General features: G+C 41.8%; 2 protein-coding genes and 1 pseudogene across 13 annotated transcripts in view; all 3 read right to left on the minus strand.

The window, feature by feature from the left end:
* The window catches only part of ZNF684 (zinc finger protein 684), a 29,406-nt gene extending 11,486 nt beyond the window's left edge, over positions 1-17,920 (minus strand). Inside the window, exons 1-2 of the mRNA XM_044945184.2 lie at positions 17,887-17,920; positions 16,989-17,081 (exon numbers count right to left, since the gene is read on the minus strand). The gene's annotated coding sequence lies outside the window, so the exon portion shown is untranslated. The remainder of the gene's footprint in view (positions 1-16,988; positions 17,082-17,886) is intronic.
* On the minus strand, positions 813-3,690 carry LOC112585702 (annotated as a pseudogene).
* Positions 6,400-17,962, minus strand: EXO5 (exonuclease 5). 12 transcript variants are annotated; one of them, XM_025289005.3, is made up of 4 exons: positions 17,918-17,962; positions 16,989-17,081; positions 10,576-10,757; positions 6,400-8,357 (listed from the first exon to the last, which is right to left on the minus strand). In XM_025289005.3, exon 4 carries the CDS (start codon positions 8,330-8,332, stop codon positions 7,220-7,222), a length of 1,113 nt encoding a protein of 370 aa, XP_025144790.2. In that variant the 5' UTR covers positions 8,333-8,357; positions 10,576-10,757; positions 16,989-17,081; positions 17,918-17,962; the 3' UTR covers positions 6,400-7,219. The 12 variants fall into 12 exon arrangements, with proteins under 12 accessions (XP_025144790.2, XP_025144798.2, XP_025144797.2 ...); XM_025289013.3 differs by having other exon boundaries at positions 16,989-17,046; positions 17,887-17,959; XM_025289012.3 differs by having other exon boundaries at positions 10,576-10,787; positions 16,989-17,046; positions 17,887-17,959.
* Positions 17,963-18,511: the final 549 nt, after the last annotated feature.

An 18,511-nucleotide genomic window follows, 5' to 3' on the forward strand; every position in this document is an offset into this window, starting at 1 on the left:
TTAGCCTCAGTCCTTCCAATGAATATTCAGGACTGATTCCCTTTAGGATTGACTGCTTTGATTTCCTTGCAGTCCACTGGAGTCTCAAGAGTCTTCTCCAACACCACAGTTCAAAAGCATCAATTCTTCAGTGCTCAGCTTTCTTTATAGTCCAACTCTCACATCCATATGTTACTGGAAAAATCATAGCTTTGACTATACGGACCTTTGTAGGCAAAGTAATGTCTCTGCTTTTTAATATGCTCTCTAGGTTGGTCATAGCATTTCTTCCAAGGAGCAAGCGTCTTTTAATTTCATGGCTGCAGTCATTATCTGCCATGATTTTGGAGCCCAAGAAAATAAAGTCTGCCAGTGTTTCCATTGTTTCCCCATCTATTTGCCATGAAGTGATGGGACTGGATGCCATGATCTTAGTTTTCTGCCATGTTGAGTTTTAAGCCAGCTTTTTCACTCTCCTCTTTCACTTTCATCAAGAGGCTCTTCTTTAGTTCTTTGCTTTCTGCCATAAGGGTAGTGTCATCTGCATATCTGAGGTTATTGATATTTCTCCCAGCAATCTTGATTCCAGCTTGTGCTTCATCCAGCCCAGCATTTCGCATGATGTGCTCTGCATATAAGTTAAATAAGCAGGGTGACAATATACGGCCTTAACATATTCCCTTCCCAATTTGGAACCAGTCTATTGTTCCATGTCCAGTTCTAACTGTTGCTTCTTGACCTGCATACAGATTTCTCAGGAAGCAGGTCAGGTGGCCTGGTATTCCCATCTCTTTCAGAATTTCCCACAGTTTGTTGTGATCCACACAGTCAAAGGCTTTGGCATAGTCAATAAAGCAGAAGTAGATGTTCTTTCTGGAATTCTTTTGCTTTTTCAATGATCCAATGGATGAAACCAGGAAAATAAACAAATATACCTCCTGCCCCCAACTGGAATCAACTAGACAGCACTGTCCCCCAACACGAGGGGTCCCATGATGCCCCTTCATCCTACCTGAGGATGCTTAGCTGGCACTGGCTGGGCCCAGGCCTGCCTCTCAGAGGTGGCTGACCAACATCTTCAATGGCTTGGGTCACTTTGTGGAAGCAAAGTCTTAATCACTGGGCCACCAAGGAAATACCCCTAGCTTTCTTTCCGAGGAAGATTTCTCTAAAGAGTTGCTTCTTGGTTCTGCCTACATTTTCTCACCTCCAGTTCTCTCTTAAATCCACTCTAATTGGCTTCTTGACCATAACTATACTCCTAAAACTGCTCTTGTCAATTTACCAATGAAATTCCAATTGAAAAACTAAATGGGTTTTCTTTGTCCTCATCATATTTGACTTCAACAGCATTTAAGATAAATGACATATTTCCTTATTTTGTTTTTTTACAACATCTCACGAAAGATAATTTCTCCCACCTCACTAATACTGTTTCTCTATTTTCTTTATTGAATAATCTTCCTCTATTCCACCTCCAAATGTTGGAATACTTGGCCTTGGGTCTTTTCTTTTTGAAGTTTTCCTCAAATGGTCTCATTCAGCCCCACAATTTTAAATACCATTTATATGATGACAAATTTCTTTGATTTAACTGACAAATCTGTATCTCCAGCCCTCATCTCTCCCCTGAATTTCTGAGCCCTAATTCCTTATGCCTACTTGAAATCTCCCTTTAAAAGCTACCTTCAACTTCACATGTTCAAATCAACCTATTAATCCTGTCCCCACCCACACTCCCACTATAACACTTCTTCTAGTTCAATAAATGTATCATTCACCTGGTTACTTGAGCAAAAATTTAGGAGCCATCCTTCATTTCTCTTCTTCCTGTTTCCTTTCTTTGATTTATTTGTATTTGGCTTTCATCCCCAGTTCTGAATAAGAGCTCCTAAAACTCTTGGAATTTCCTAAGATATGAGAATGAGCATGTCTTTTGTTGTGTTAATGAGGTGACTTTTGGACAGCACCTAAGGATGAGGGCTGACTGTCCGGAAAACCAAACCACATGATTAGAGGGTTAGAACTTTCAGTCCCATATCTCCTAACCTATGGGGAAGGGAGAGAGGTTAGAGGTTGAATCAATTGCCAATGGCCAATGGTTTCATCAGTCATGGCTATGTAATGAAGACTCCATAAAACCCCAAAAGGGGACTTCCCTGGTGGTCCAGTGGTTAAGAATCTAACTGCCAATGCAGGGGACACAGGTTCAGTCCCTGGTCCAGAAGATTCCACATACTGCAGGCAACTAACCTGTGTGCCACAACAACTGAGACCATGCACCTGAGACCATGTTCTGCAACAAGAGGAACCACCACAATGAGAAGCCCACACAATAACTCGAGAGTAATCCCTGCTCACAACCAGGTTGGTGAACACGTGAAGGTATGGGGAGAGCCATGTACCCATAGAGGGCATGGAAGATCTGCACTCTTTACCGATACCTTACGTTATGCATCTCTCCATATGGCAATTCTTGAGTTATATCCTTTAATAATAAACTGGTAGTCTAGTAAGTAAAATGTTTCTCTGAGTTCTGTGAGCCATTTGAGTAAATTAATCAAATCCAAGGAAGAGGTTGTTGAAACCTCCAACCTATAGCCAGCAGGTCAGAAACACAAGTAGACCACCTGGACTTGTATCACTGAGTAGGGAAATTTCCCTCCCATTTTCTGGATGTTTGTCTAGACTTCAGTGTCATTTCTAAATATTTGGTAGAATTCAGCAGTAAATCATCTGGGCCTAGAGCTTTCTTTGTGGGGAGGTTTTAAACTACAAAGTCAACCTCTTTGTTGGATATAGGGCTATTTAGGTTGCAAATTTCTTCAGAGAGCTTTGGTAGTTTGTATCTTTCAAGGAATTTTTCTATCATCTAAGCTGTCAAATGTATTGGCATAAAGTTGTTCTTAATATCCCCCCCCTTTTTTTTTAACAAATCCACATTTTTATTTACTTTTCAGTAAGTTTAAATTCTCAAAGGGTACAGCATCACATGGATTCTGTGTTCAATGTCTTCAGCAGGAAGGTTGCTTTGGAATTTGGCAGGAACCATGCCACTGTTTCCATGAGCTTGAGTTATCTTTCCCCAGATTACTAAGGTTTTCTGCCAGGAGTTACTGTGTTGTTCTTTGCTTTGTACACAGAAACACATCTCTTGCCTAGACAGAATTCAGTTTCATCCCGAGCATATACACTTTCAATTTTCAGGAGAGCTGCATGCCCCCTCTGGTTCTGTAGACCCCACTTATAGCCAGAAAAAATGGCCTCGGACCACAGCCTTCCAGACATATTTGTCAATTTAGAAGTCCTGTCCCTAGCAGGCCTCCACAGGATCCAAGATGGCTGCACAACAAGCGCCTATTTTCTTTAATATCCATAACATTTGTAGTGCTGTCACCTCATTCCTGATATTGGCCATGTGTCCTCCCTCTCCCCTCTCCCACCCTAATTGCTCTGGCTAGAACTTGTCAGTTTTATTGATCTCAGAATCAGTTTTTGGTGTCATTGATTTTTCTCTGTTATCTGTTTTCTATTTCATTAATGTCAGCTATGTTGCTCATTTCATTTTTATGCTTTCTTTGAATTTCATTTTCTCTCCTTTTTTTAGTTAATGGGGACACTGAGGTCAGTAATTTGAGATCTTTCTTCTTTTCCAATTAGTGGCATTCAGTTCAGTTCAGTTTCTCAGTCCTGTCCGACTCTTTGCGACCCCATGAATCGCAGCACACCAGGCCTCCCTGTCCATCACCAACTCCCAGAGTTCACTCAGACTCACGTCCATCGAGTCAGTGATGCCATCCAGCCATCCCATCCTCTGTCATCCCCTTCCCTTCCTGCCCCCAATCCCTCCCAGCATCAGAGTCTTTTCCAATGAGTCAACTCTTTGCATGAGGTGGCCAAAGTACTGGAGTTTCAGCTTTAGCATCATTCCTTCCAAAGAAACCCAGGGCTGATCTCCTTCCGAATGGACTGGTTGGATCTCCTTGCAGTCCAAGGGACTCTCAAGAGTTTTCTCCAACACCACAGTTCAAAAGCATCAATTCTTCGGTGCTCAGCTTTCTTCACAGTCCAACTCTCACATCCATACATGACCACTGGAAAAACCATAGCCTTGACCAGACGAACCTTTGTTGGCAAAGTAATGTCTCTGCTTTTCAATATGCTATCTAGGTTGGTCACAACTTTCCTTCCAAGGAGTAAGCGTCTTTTAATTTCATGGCTGCAGTCACCATCTGCAGTGATTTTGGAGCCCAGAAAAATAAAGTCTGACACTGTTTCCCCATCTATTTCCCATGAAGTGATGGGACCAGATGCCATGATCTTCGTTTTCTGAATGTTGAGCTTTAAGCCAACTTTTTCACTCTCCACTTTCACTTTCCTCAAGAGGCTTTTGAGTTCCTCTTCACTTTCTGCCATAAGGGTGGTGTCATCTGCATATCTGAGGTTATTGATATTTCTCCCGGCAATCTTGATTCCAGCTTGTGCTTCTTCCAATCCAGCGTTTCTCATGATGTACTCTGCATAGAAGTTAAATAAACAGGGTGACAATATAGAGCCTTGACGTACTCCTTTTCCTGTTTGGAACCAGTCTGTTGTTCCATGTCCAGTTCTAACTGTTGCTTCCTGACCTGCATACAAATTTCTCAAGAGGCAGATCAGGTGGTCTGGTATTCCCATCTCTTTCAGAATTTTCCACAGTTCATTGTGATCCACACAGTCAAAGGCTTTGGCATAGTCAATAAAACAGAAATAGATGTTTTTCTGGAACTCTCTTGCTTTTTCCACGATCCAGCGGATGTTGGCAATTTGATCTCTGGTTCCTCTGCCTTTTCTAAAACCAGCTTGAATATCAGGAAGTTCACGGTTCACATATCAATTAGGTATCCAATTAGGCATTTAGTGTTATCAATTTCCCTGAAATATACTGCCTCCCACACATTTTTGTATATTTTCAAGTAAATATAAGTAATTTCTCTTTTTGTGATATCTTAGAAAATGAAGATCATGGCATCTGGTCCCAGCACTTCATGGGAAATAGATGGGGAAACAGTGGAAACAGTGTCAGACTTTATTTTTCTGGGCTCCAAAATCACTGCAGATGGTGACTGCAGCCATGAAATTAAAAGATGCTTACTCCTTGGAAGAAAAGTTATGACCAACCTAGACAGCACATTCAAAAGCAGAGACATTACTTTGCCAACAAAGGTTCGTCTAGTCAAGGCTATGGTTTTTCCAGTGGTCATGTATGGATGTGAGAGTTGGACTGTGAAGAAAGCTGAGCACCGAAGAATTGATGCTTTTGAACTGTGGTGTTGGAGAAGACTCTTGAGAGTCCCTTGGACTGCAAGGAGATCCAACCAGTCCATTCGGAAGGAGATCAGCCCTGGGATTTCTTTGGAAGGAATGATGCTAAAGCTGAAACTCCAGTACTTTGGCCACCTCATGCAAAGAGTTGACTCATTGGAAAAGACTCTGATGCTGGGAGGGATTGGGGGCAGGAGGGGAAGGGGACGACAGAGGATGAGATGGCTGGATGGCATCACTGACTCGATGGACGTGAGTCTGAGTGAACTCCAGGAGTTGGTAATGGACAGGAGGCCTGGCGTGCTGCGATTCATGGGGTCGCAAAGAGTCAGACACAACTGAGCGACTGAACTGAACTGAGGGTACTTTAGTGTGTAATTTAGTTTGCACATAATTTTTGATTGTTCAGATATCTGTCATCAAACTCTAACTTAATTCCATTGTGATCAGATAGCATACTTTGTATGACTTTCATCCACATAAATTTATCCAGATTTGTTTTATGGCCTAGAAATAGTTTATTTTGATAAATACTCTATGTTCACCTAAAAAATCAAGCATCTACAGAAGATTTTTTATGTCTAATCACATACACCCAACACATGCATTTGATTTATATTTAAATGTATGATTTAAATATATTTAAATATATGATTTTTGATACATCCACAAAGTATCTTGAAGAACCTTATCCAACTTCCTATTGATGGTTATTTTGAGATTCAGAATTAACAGGTATGCATGTAAGACCAATATTTACTTTCTACTTTATACATTATTATAGTGTTTGTAGTAGGAAAAGATAGGAAATAGCTTAAGTATATATAAATAGAGGTCTAGTTAGATAAACAGTATATCTTTACAATGGAACCCTTTGCAGCGACTAAAAGGAAGGTGAACTATATATACTAATATGAAACAACTCTAAAGTACATTGATAAGTAAAAGAAACAAGGTGTGTTGAAGTTGAAAAATATTGTATATCTTAAGTGAGATACCAAAAGCACTAATGAAACATTCAAACTGGTCTTCAGTAATATTTTGTTCATCAAAAGACACCATGACAGAATAAAAAGGCAAGCCACAGACTGGAAAAAGATACTCCCAATAAAGATATTCAATGAACGTTGTATTTATTGGAGACATTATTAAAGAACAGCAGAAGTGAAGTTCAGTGGAATTAGAGCTACTGAGGCTGGGATAACAATTCTTAGCTCATTCGTGGTCCACATTCATAGATTCTGCTTATGAGGCTTAATCAGTATTCCTAGGATACTGACCTGGAATTCAATACAGCTCATTTTTCACTTCATCCAGACCTCCAGGACTTAGACCCTCCCCTTGTTCCCAAGTCAACAGAACCATCTGCATTTTTCGCTTCCACATGTGAGGATCTGACAAGCTGGTGGACTGTGACACCACTGTAATATTTCCAGTTTCAGATCCATCTGAGATAAATCATTCTGCAACATGTTAGCTTTTATCATGTCAGCTCCTCCTCTGGAATACTACTTTGCTCTCATTTACTTTTAAAAGCTATTGACACAGTAGAATATTATTCAGTCTTAAAAAGGAAATTCTGGCACATGCTACAGCACCTTGTAGAAATCTTGATTGAGAAAAACGTAGGGAAGAGACTTAAAAGAAATGGAAGAATCTTAAGAAAACAATGATTGTGCTCCAGCCATGATAAGCATTTGTCTTTTTGGCAAACTGTGGCAAAATTCTAGGGATAGTATAATCCCAGATCTCTCCCACTCAGCCATGAGCCAGGGTCTTGGATTTGTGAAGTTAGAGGCTGAGGAAACATGAAAAGAACCAAAATAAGAACACTCTCCAAGAAATTCAAGCTTGGTTGAAGAGACTGGTCCTCTTTAACTCTGCTAAGTACATTAGATGCAGGAAACATCCAAGTTCTTGAAGGCACATCTTCTGTTCATTTGGCCTTTTTGACTTGTGGCTGTAGCGTGGCACTGGTCAACCCACCGCTCTTCTTCCACTCACAGATATCTGCATAGTTGCACATCCGGCATTTCCAGGCCTCCTCCACGTCAACCCCTTGAGGCTCTCGGTGGCCCATCCAGTAGGTCATATAATGTTGTACTTTGCTTCTCACCTCCTTCTCTTCAAAGGCCACTATCTCTGTACCTAGCACAGTGGCAGTCCCTTGGTGGACATACTCAATTTTCAGGCTATCAATAAGTGGGAGGTCAGACAGTGTTAGAGACAAGAAGACCAGTTCTATGAGGTCACCCAAGGACTTCACAGAGTAGCCTCCCTGCTGGGCATGCCTCAGCACTGAAGGTCCCAGTGGTTTTTCTGGATCCAGTTTTGTGTGGTGGATTAAGCTAGCAGCAGTCACTTTCCCCTGTACCATGGCATCAAAGATATATTTGTACAGGCTGACTTGAAAACAGTCTTTTTTTTTCTGAGCATCTGAAGGGAGCACAGGGTTCCCACGTGTCTTGAGTTCAGCCAGTTCCAGTTCCCCGCTGGCTGTATAGTGCAGCTCATCAATCACACCAACAAGAAGCACACCCTCCACTTCTCCAAACACTGGAAACTCTCTGATGCGCCCTTCTGACTGCAGGGTAGGAATCATTGATAATATGTTCAGAAACTTAACTGCCCAAGCATCTTCTTTACTGGTGATGGGGATACTCACAAGATCATGAACTTCTAGTTCTCTAGCTAGATGGATGTTGGCACCAGTATCCAAAATAGCTGATTTCTCAGGTGTCAAGAAACCAGAAAACTCCTTTCCATATACCATTTGCTGTTCACACCAGTTCTGAGTAGACAGGTCAGTGACATACAAATATTTAAGATGAAATCGCTCCATAGGTGATGAGACATCCAATCTTCTTTTCCATTTTGGTGACCTTATGAGCTTGTCATCCTTCCCAGGTAATTCATAAGAAGGACCAGGCTTGCTAGGTAAAGCACTTGACTCTTGTGTATCCTCCAGGTCCAAAAGTTCTGAGTCACTCAAGTCTGAGAATCCAGAAGCCTCTTCTGACACCGTCTCCTCTTCCTCAGTCTCTGCCATGGCACAGCTCTGGATTGGGCAAAGGCTGTACACATCATATTAAAGAAATGCATTATCCAAATGAAAAATTTCTCAAAAGCACTTTTGAATTCCAATGAGGTAAAAAAGATTCACAACTAATTATTTATATATAGTCTTTAAAGATGCTTATTAATTTATGAACAATTAATAATGCTATAGAGTTGTAGCATACATGCAGTTTACAATAAGGCTCACTGTATCATCCATATATGAATACTTGGCAAATATTTTTTAAGTGCAAAATAGTTTTATTCCTAAATCTGGCACTAACATATTATGTGACTTTAAGCAAATCACTTTCCTCATCCTCAATTTCTTCATTTAAAAGGAGATTTAAGGTTTGTCCTTTTTCCTTCAAAGCTCTCCTGGGGCTTCCCTGGTGGCTCAGTAGTAAAGAATCTGCCTGCCAATGCAGGAGACATGGGTTTGATCCCTGGTCCAGGAAGATCCCACATCCTCAGGAGCAACTAAGCCTATGTGTCACAGCTATTGAGCCTGTGCTCTAGAGCCCATGAGCTGTAACTACTGAAACCTGCGTACCCTAGAGCCCGTGTTCCACAACAAGAGAAGTCACGGCAAAGGGAAGTCCACGCACCATAACTAGAGGGTGGCCCCTGCCGGCTGCAACTAGAGAAAAGCCTGCACGACAAAAAAGAACCAGCACAGCCAAATATAAATAAATAAATAAAATTATATATATATATATATATATATATATAAAATCTCTACTGCCTTGGGATATTATTTCATTATTTTAAGTAAATACAGAACACTGTAAATGTTGTACAATGTCTGCCAGTTTATCATGGACTGCTTCTACAATTCCTCTAAATACAAAGTCCTTAGCTAGGAAAACAAATCTCAATACCAAACTGTTCCATGAGGAAAATCAGCTCTACAATGACTGTTTCAGGAACACGGTGTGGCAAAATTTAAAAACTAATTACAGATAAATACAAATAGACCTACCCATATACAAAGTAATAGCATACAGTAGTAGAGGATATTCACAGCAATATGCAGAAATCAGTTGTTTTTTCTATTTGAGATATATTAATACTTTACCTTTACTGCCTTTAGAAATTCCTCCTAACATTATAGAAATTGATGTTTCTTGCTAAGTTTTATTTTCTCTCCCCACAAGAAATTAGCTTATGATGGAAAACATCTGTCAGTGAACACTCTTAAAATATTACTGTATGAGCATGCTTGCTAAATCACTTCAGTCATGTCCGACTTTTTTCGACCCAATGGACTGTAGCCCACCAGGCTCCTCTGTCCATAGGATCCTCCAGGCAAGAATACTGGAGTGGGTTGCCAAGCTCTCCACCAGGGGATCTCCCTGACCCAGGAACTGAAACCACGTTCGTTATATCTCCTGCATTAGCAGGTGGATTCTTTACCACTAGCACCACGTGGGAAGCCAACAAATATTACTGGATTTTGCTACAAATAATAGTGGATATTGGGAATTCCCTAGCGGTCCAGTGGATTGGGCTCCATGCTTCTACTGCAGGGGGCACAGGTTCGGTTCCTGGTTGGAGAACTAAGATCCCACATGCTGCACTCCACAGACAAAATGTGCTAGACACTGAACCAAGTGCTTCACATTTAATATCTCACTACTTTACTACAGGACAAGTACTCCCTCTCTTTACAACAAGCAATTTCTCAAACGCAGGAGATAGAAAGAATAGAACAATGAACACAATCTAGTTAGCAACTGTTGACATGTTGCTGTATTTGCTTTTTTCAGGTGCTTTTTGTTTTCAGTTTAACTATTCTAATGTAAATTACAGGCAGCATAATGCTTCAAATATAAATGCTTCAGCATACATTTCCAAAGAAGACTTCTACATTAACTACAATATTATCACATCTAATAAAATGAATAATTCCCTAATACTCTAGTCCATATTCAAATTTCCCCAAGTGCCCTAAAAACATCTTGACATTGTCCAGATTCCAGGCCTGCCCACAACCATAGTAAGTCAGGCAGCACTTTAGATAAGAAAGGGAGTGGGTTTTGGAATTCTTGAGCCCCTGGAGGTCTGGCCAACTGCTCAGGGTATAATGAAATTCTGTGACTCACAAGATAAGCAGTATTGTGAAAAGAGTAAAGTAAAACCAGAACTGCATTCGTTCTTGAAAACTGATAATGTATCAGTTTGCGGCCTGGATTTTTAAGTGGGAACTCCCAAAACTGCAGTTTGAAGTCTCACCTGTGGAGTGGACGCACTATCTGGGACCTTCTCCCACCTGGGACTCCAGGCTGCTGTATAAGGAGGGACTTCGCAGTGCTGTTTATATCTGGATGTTGGCCAGCCCAACTTGGTGATGTATGTCCTGTTACTTTTCTCTATTGTTTCTTTTTTTTGTTTGTTTGTTTCTTTTCTTTTAATGGCTGTATATTGAAATTAAGTCAGATAATCTCCTATAAAAAATTGAATTGTGAGTAACACGTGGTTTCTTTTGTTAATGAATCCTTCAACCCTGAAATGAAAGTAAAACTTAAAGCAAAATATAAACTGGCACTGTAAGCAGGATTCATGAAGCAAAATGCCACAAGAGATTAAGATTAATGAAGTTTTTAATTCCTGGATGGGAAGATTTGCCTTATTGCTCATTAGCTACTGAATGGGGCGTATCCACCGGATTGTGTGAGAACTGAGACCCCAAAATAAGCACGCCAAAACTTTAGAATTTATCGAATGTTTGCAGCTCATGCCAATTGAGAAAGGATAAGAATGTACTGCCCTGGGTCAGACAGGCTGGATCTACCTCTCTGCCTATTGTAAGGTACATGAAGCCAAATTAAAACTGGCTGAAGAGAAGTCAAAATTGGAGAGAGAATTATGCAATTCGCAAGGACAATTGTCCATGTTACAATGTCAAAGATTTATTTTAGCTGATCAAGTCCATTTTCCAGTTGGTAGCTGAAAAAGTCACTATAAAGGTTGCAGAAACTATGAGCCATGCCGTGTAGGGTCACCCAAGATGGACTGGTCACAGAGAGTTCTGACAAAACGTGATCCACTGGAGAAGGGAAGGCAAACCAGGTCAGTATTCTTGCCTTCAGAATTCCATGGACAGTATGAAAAGGCACAAAAATATGACACTGAAAGATGAACTCCCCAGGTCGGTAGATGCCCAATATGCTACTGGAGATCAGTGGAGAAATAACTCCAGAAAGAATGAAGAGACAGAGCCAAAGCAAAAACAACACCCAGCTGTGGATGTGACTGGTGATGGAAGTAAAGTCTGATGCTGTAAAGAACAATATTTTATAGGAACCTGGAATGTCAGGTCCGTGAATCAAGGTAAATTGGAAGTGGTCAAACAGGAGATGGCAAGAGTGAACATCAACATTTTAGGAATCAGTGAACTAAAATGGACTGGAATGGGCAAATTTAATTCAGATGACCATTATATCTACTACTGTGGACAAGAATCCCTTAGAAGATATGGAGTAGCCTTCATAGTCAACAAAAGAGTCCGAAATGCAGTACTTGGGTGCAATCTCAAAAATGGCAGAATGATCTGTGTTCATTTCCAAAGCAAACCATTCAATATCACGGTAATCCAAGTCTATGCTCCAACCACTAATGCCAAAGAAACTGAAGTTGAATGGTTTCTATGAAGACCTATAAGACCATCTAGAACTAACACAAAAAAAGATGTCCTTTTTATCATAGGGGACTGGAATGCAAAAGTAGGAAGTCAAGAGATACCTGGAGTAACAGGCAAGTTTGGCCTTGGAGTACAAAACGAAGCAGGGCAAAGGCTAAAAGAGTTTTACCAAGAGAACGCACTGGTCATACCAAAAACCCTCTTCAACAACACAAGAGAAGACTCTACACATGGACATCACCAGATGGTTAATACTGAAATCAGATTGATTACATTCTTTACAGCTGAAGATGGAGAAGCTCTATAAAGTCAATAAAAACAAGACTGGGAGCTGACTGTGGCTCAGATCATGAACTCCTTATTGCCAAATTCAGACTTAAATTGAACAAAGTAGGGAAAACCACTAGACTATTTAGGTATGACCTAAATCAAACTCCTTATGATTATAAGCGGAAGTGACAAATAGATTCAAGGGATTAGATCTGATAGATAGAGTGCCTAAAGAACTATTGATGGAGGTTTGTGACATTGTACAGAAGGTAGTGATCAAGACCATCACCAAGAAAAAGAAATGCAAAAAGGCAAAATGGTTGTCTGAGGAGGCCTTACAAATAGCTGAGAGAAGAAGAGAAGCAAAAGGCAAAGGAGAAAAGGAAAAATATACCCATTTGAATGCAGAGTTCCAAAGAATAGCAAGGTGAGATAAGAAAGCCTTTCTCAGTGATCAATGCAAAGAAACAGAGGAAAACAATAGAATGGGAAAGACTAGAGAGCTCTCAAGAAAATCAGAAATACCAAGGGAACATTTCATGCAAAGATGGGCACAATAAAGGACAGAAATGGTATGGACCTAAACAGAAGCAGAAGATATTAAGAAGAGGTGGCAAGAATACACAGAAGAACTATACAAAAAAGATCTTCATGACCCAGATGACCACGATGGTGTGATTACTCACCTAGAGTCAGACATCCTGGAATGCAAAGTCAAGTGGCCTTAGGAAGCACCACTACGAACAAAGCTAGTGGAGGTGATAGAATTCCAGTTGAGCTATTTCAAATCCTAAAAGATGATGCTCTGAAAGCGCTGCACTCAATATGCCAACAAATTTGGAAAACTCAGCAGTGGCCACAGGACTGGAAAAGGTCAGTTTTCATTCCAATCCCAAAGAAAGGCAATGCTAAAGAATGTTCAAACTACCGTACAAATGCACTCATCTCACACGCTAGCAAAGTAATGCTCAAAATTCTCTAAGCTAAGCTTCAATAGTACATGAACTGATAACTTCCAGATGTTCAAGCTGGATTTAGAAAAGGCAGCGGAACCAGAGATCAAATTGCCAACATCCGCTGGATCATCATAAAGCAAGAGAGTTCCAAAAAAAAAACATCTATTTCTGCTTTATTGACTATGCCAAAGCCTTTGACTGTGTGGATCACAACAAACTGTGGAAAATTCTTCAAGAGATAAGAATACCAGACCACCTTACCTGCCTCCTGAGAAATCTGTATGCAGGTCAAGAAGCAACAGTTAGAACTGGACATGGAACAAGAGACTGGCTCCAAATTGGGAAAGGAGTATATTAAGGCTCTATATTGCCACTCTGCTTATTTAACCTATAAGCAGAGTACATTATGCGAAATGCTGGGTTGGATGAAGCACAAGCTGGAATCAAGATTGACAGGAAATATCAACAACCTCAGATATGCAGATGATACCAGCGTAGTGGCAGAAAGTGAAGAGGAAATAAAGAGCCTCTTGATGAAAGTGAAAGAGGAGAGTGAAAAAGGTGGCTTAAAACTTAACATTAAAAAAATTAAGATTATGGAATCCAGTCCCATCATTTCATGGCAAATAGATGGGGAAACTGGAAACACTGACAGATTTTATTTTTTAGGGCTCCAAAGTCACTACAGATGGTGACTGCAGCCATGAAATTAAAAGACACTTGCTCCTTAGAAGAAAAGCTATGACCAACCTGCTGCTACTGCTGCTAAGTCGCTTCAGTCATGTCTGACTCTGTACGACCCCATAGATGGCAGCCCACCAGGCTCTGCTGTCCCTGGGACTCTCCAGGCAAGAACACTGGAGTGGGTTGCCATTGCCTTCTCCATTGTGTGAAAGTGAAAAGTGAAAGTGAAGTCCCTCAGTCGTGTCTGACTCTTCATGACCCCATGGACTGCAGCCCACCAGGCTCCTCCATTCATGGGATTTTCCAGGCAAGAGTACTGGAGTGGCTTGCCATTGCCTTCTCCGATGACCAACCTAGACAGCATATTAAGAAGCAGAGACGTTACTTTGCTTACAAAGGTCCATATAGTCAAAGCTATGGTTTTTCCAGTAGTCATGTATGGATATGAGAGTTGGACCACAAATAAAGCTGAGCGCCGAAGAATTGATACTTTTGAACTGTGGTGTTGGAGAAAACTCTTGAAAGTCCCTTGGACTGCAAGATCAAAGCAGTCAATCCTAAAGGAAATCAGTCCTGAATATTCATTGGAAGGACTGAGGCTGAAGCTGAAACTCCAATATTTTGGCCACCTGATGTGAAGAACTGACTCATTGGAAAAGACCCTGACTATGGGAAAGATTGAAGACAGGAGTAGAAGGGGACAACAGAGGATGAGATGGTTGGATGGCATCACCAACTTGATGGACATGAGTCTGAGCAAGCTTTGGGAGATGGAGATGGACAGGGAAGCCTGGCGTGCTGCCAGTCCATGGGGTCACAAAGAGTCTGACACAACTGAGAGACTGAACAACAACATGCTCTTTCAATCTAAACAACCCTGAGGCTGACAGGGAAATTAAAATGGAGAAAGTCTTGTTCAGGCTTCAGAAGCAGGAGGGCAGGTCCCTGACCTGGCTTCTGACCTGCCTGGACGCTGTCCAGATTCAGTGCCTGCCCACAAGCATAGTAAGTCAGGCAGCACTTTAGATAAGAAAGGGAGTAGGTCTTAGAATTCTTGAGCCCCTGGAGGTCTGGCCAACAGCTCAGGGTATAATGAAATCCTATGACTCACAAGGTAAAACAAACAGCATTGTAAAAAAAATTAAAGTAAAACCAGAGCTGCATTTTTGCACACAAATATGCGGGAACCCCTGAAACTGCAATGTGAAGTCTCATGGGTGGAGTGGAGGCACTGCCTGGGACCTTTTCCTAATTGGGACTTCAGCTTGCTATTATCGAGGGACTTCCCAGCACTGTTTAAATTTGGATATTGACCAGCCCAATTTGGTGATGTATGTGCTGTTACTTTTCTGTATTGTTTCTATTTCTTTTCTTTAATGATAGTATATTGAAATTAAGTCAAATAATTTTCTATTAAAAAAACCTGAAATTGTGTGTAACGAGTTATTTCTTTTGTGAGTAAACCCTTCGAACCTGAAACGAAAGTAAGACTTCCGGCAAAACAAACCCTTCATAAGAAAAAAAAAAAAGTATGATCAGTCCACTAGTATTTGACTTTGGGTGCCCGGGAAAATAACTTGACACAGAATTTAAGCCGATTGAGGTTATAAGCCAAATATCCTCCTTGCTACTCTAATGAACAATAAAAGAGATGCATTCACCAACTCCCATGGTAAAAGTTTAACAATTGGTACCTTGAAAATGGTATAAATATTAGTTGTCATTGTACTTAACTAACTTTTAAATAGTCTAAATTCCCCCAAAGAAAGAAGACACAGATAACTGGAAGAAAAGTTATTTGCAATAAACAAAGGCAATACAATGCTCAGACTTCTGGGTATATCCTATTAAGTTATTGCTTTATAGGATACTTCAACAGTAATAAAACACAAGAGCACATTTGCACAAGTATCTTGAACTATAAGTGGGTCTTAGATAATGATAGTTTCAAAATGAGTAATGTTATTTGGACAATTAAGTCCCTGAAAGTGGGAGAGAATCTTTACCCTTCATCAAAAAACAAAAGTTAAAAGGCATGACAGTGCATGGTGTCCCAAATTGCAGTCTGCATCTTTTTGACAGGAGACGATTTTACATGGTACATAGACCAACACCTTCAGATACATCTTACTACTACTACTACTACTAAGTCGCTTCAGTCGTGTCCGACTCTGTGCGACCCCATAGATGGCAGCCCACCAGGCTCCCCCGTCCCTGGGATTCTCCAGGCAAGAACACTGGAGTGGGTTGCCATTTCCTTCTCCAATGCATGAAAGTGAAAAGTCAAAGTGAAATCGCTCAGTTGTGTCCGACTCTAGCGAGCCCATGGACTGTAGCCTACCAGGCTCCTCCGTCCATGGGATTTTCCAGGCAAGAGTACTGGAGTGGGGTGCCATTGCCTTCTCCGCAGATATATCTTAGAATAAATATAAAGCCTTTCGAGCATCTATCAAATGCATAATTTCATATGCAGTGTTTCTCAGTGCAAGTTTGTTTTTTTAAATAAAAGTTAAAAATTAAAAATATGAGAATAACAATAATACAGCTAGTACACAGGTATGGCATAAACAGGTGGTAAGTGAATAAGATGTTTGGGAAACACCAGCATAGTGTCAAGAGTCTGGAGGTCCTACAGCTCTGGATTCTGAATCTGACTAGGTCAATAGTATTTAGTAGTAGGCTACGTCCCTTCCGAGTACTCTTGGGCAAGTTTTTCATTTTACTGAGGCTACTGACACATCTTTAAAATTAGAGTACTTCTTCCAACACCAGCTTCTCTGGTGGTTTAGCCAGTAAAGAATCTACCTGCAATGCAGGAGACCTGGGTTCGATCCCTGGGTTGGGAAGATTTCTTGGAGAAGGGAATGGCTACCCACTCCAGTATTCTTGCCTGGAGAATTCCAAGGACAGAAGAGCCTGGTGGGCTACAGTCCATGGGGTCACAGAGTTGGATATAATTGAGTGACTAACACTTTACAACAGTACTCAGCTGCCCAAATGATAGTGTGAAGACACACCAGGAAGACATGAGGTAGTGTATCTATTCCCTCTGTCGAATTAAAATAAATTTTAGGGGAGAAAAAACTTCTACTCACCTGGGACTTGGCTGATCTTCCTCCTCACAGGGAAAGGCAGAATGCTGAACTGACAAGTCTGGGGGAGGAGAAAGGAGCTCTGAAAGACCAGGTCTGAAATTGGAGAATTCAGATTAGCAACGGCCAGACTTGCTGTGGTAAAAGAGCAACTTTTGGTCTTTTCTCACCTGACCAGTCTCTCACACTGTGGTGTTTCCTCCTCTCTGATCCTCACTGCACAGACTGTTGCCCACCCAGATACTAGGTAATGCTTGCCTCTCTTTACGGGCAAATCCTCCGTAACTTCTTCGTTTTGCCCACACCCTGGATGCAGACACTCGATCCAATCCCTGCTTCCAGCAAGTAAAAGTGTCAACAATAGCGAAGATCTCCCAGCAACTCCAAGGTCAATTTCCTCTTCCAGCCCCAACCTGGGCTCAGAAGCTCAGAAAGAGAGCTCAAATTCAGAGGCTTTTCCTCCCTGACGGATTCCTGATGCCTCCGGAACTGCCACTGGCTTTACCACCAATATTCTGACATGGTCGGTACAAGCCCGGACTTGCGGGTCCCAGAAACTTCTGCTTTCAGCGGGGACCTTCCCACCATGCCCAAACCACTATCTCCCCGGGAGTCTCAAGCATGCCCAAAAGTATACTGAGCACTCCCTACAAGGTGCTAGAGGAGAGGCGAGAAGGGGATCGCCGGCTTTCGGAAAGGGGTCCCAGCCGACAGCAGGGTCTTCCAAGGTGAGAAGGTCCTCAACCCACAGGAACAGACGAGATAAACCGCTACTCCGGAGCCGTTCCCACCCGGAGAAAGCGATAGGGGGACGTCGTAACCGCGGATACAGATCCCAGGGTTCCAAAACGCAGCCCCTCAGCCCGCCACCCGCATTCGCCGGCCTTCTAACCCTCCTAACCTTGGATACGCCTCCGAACCCAGGACTTCACCTGCTCCTCTCGAGCTTCGCAACCGCTCCCGGACTCTTTTCCCTTAGGCTCAAGTACTAGTCAGGTCCTCTTTCTTGAAAGGACGGCTTCTCAGGAAAGCCGCCCGGAGACCACGCCCACAATGCCCAGCCCCTGCCCAGGGACCGCCCCCTCCCGGAGGCCTCTGCGGCGCCGCTTAGCCGTAACCGGTTTGCGACTCAGACTGGCAAGCCGGTAGCTGCGGATCGGAGTGGGGTCCTGTGGCAAGTATGCGTTAGCGCTGAGTCTGCGCTTTGCCACCTTGGATCCTGTATATTCTTTGCATCTCGCACCAGCTTCCCCACCCGAGAGAAAAGCCACAAACTCACTTTTCAAAGATGCTGGCACTCGTCTCATCAATGTATTTCTTTTTTGTATTTGCTTACTTTTTAGCTAACCCTTTTGTTAGGAAATGTAACACAATTATATTCTGAACTAGAAAGGTAAGTATAATAATCATTGAACAGACATGTCATCATGTAGAGCAAAAATAGAAAAGTGTCCGGCGCTTCACAAATACACTCCCTGCCCCCTTCCTAAGAAGACCAGTACTCTGACTTTTTTTTCTTTTTAATT

Source organism: Bubalus bubalis, chromosome 6 (genome assembly GCF_019923935.1).
Source record: "Bubalus bubalis isolate 160015118507 breed Murrah chromosome 6, NDDB_SH_1, whole genome shotgun sequence".
In the NCBI taxonomy this organism is placed as follows: domain Eukaryota; kingdom Metazoa; phylum Chordata; class Mammalia; order Artiodactyla; family Bovidae; genus Bubalus; species Bubalus bubalis.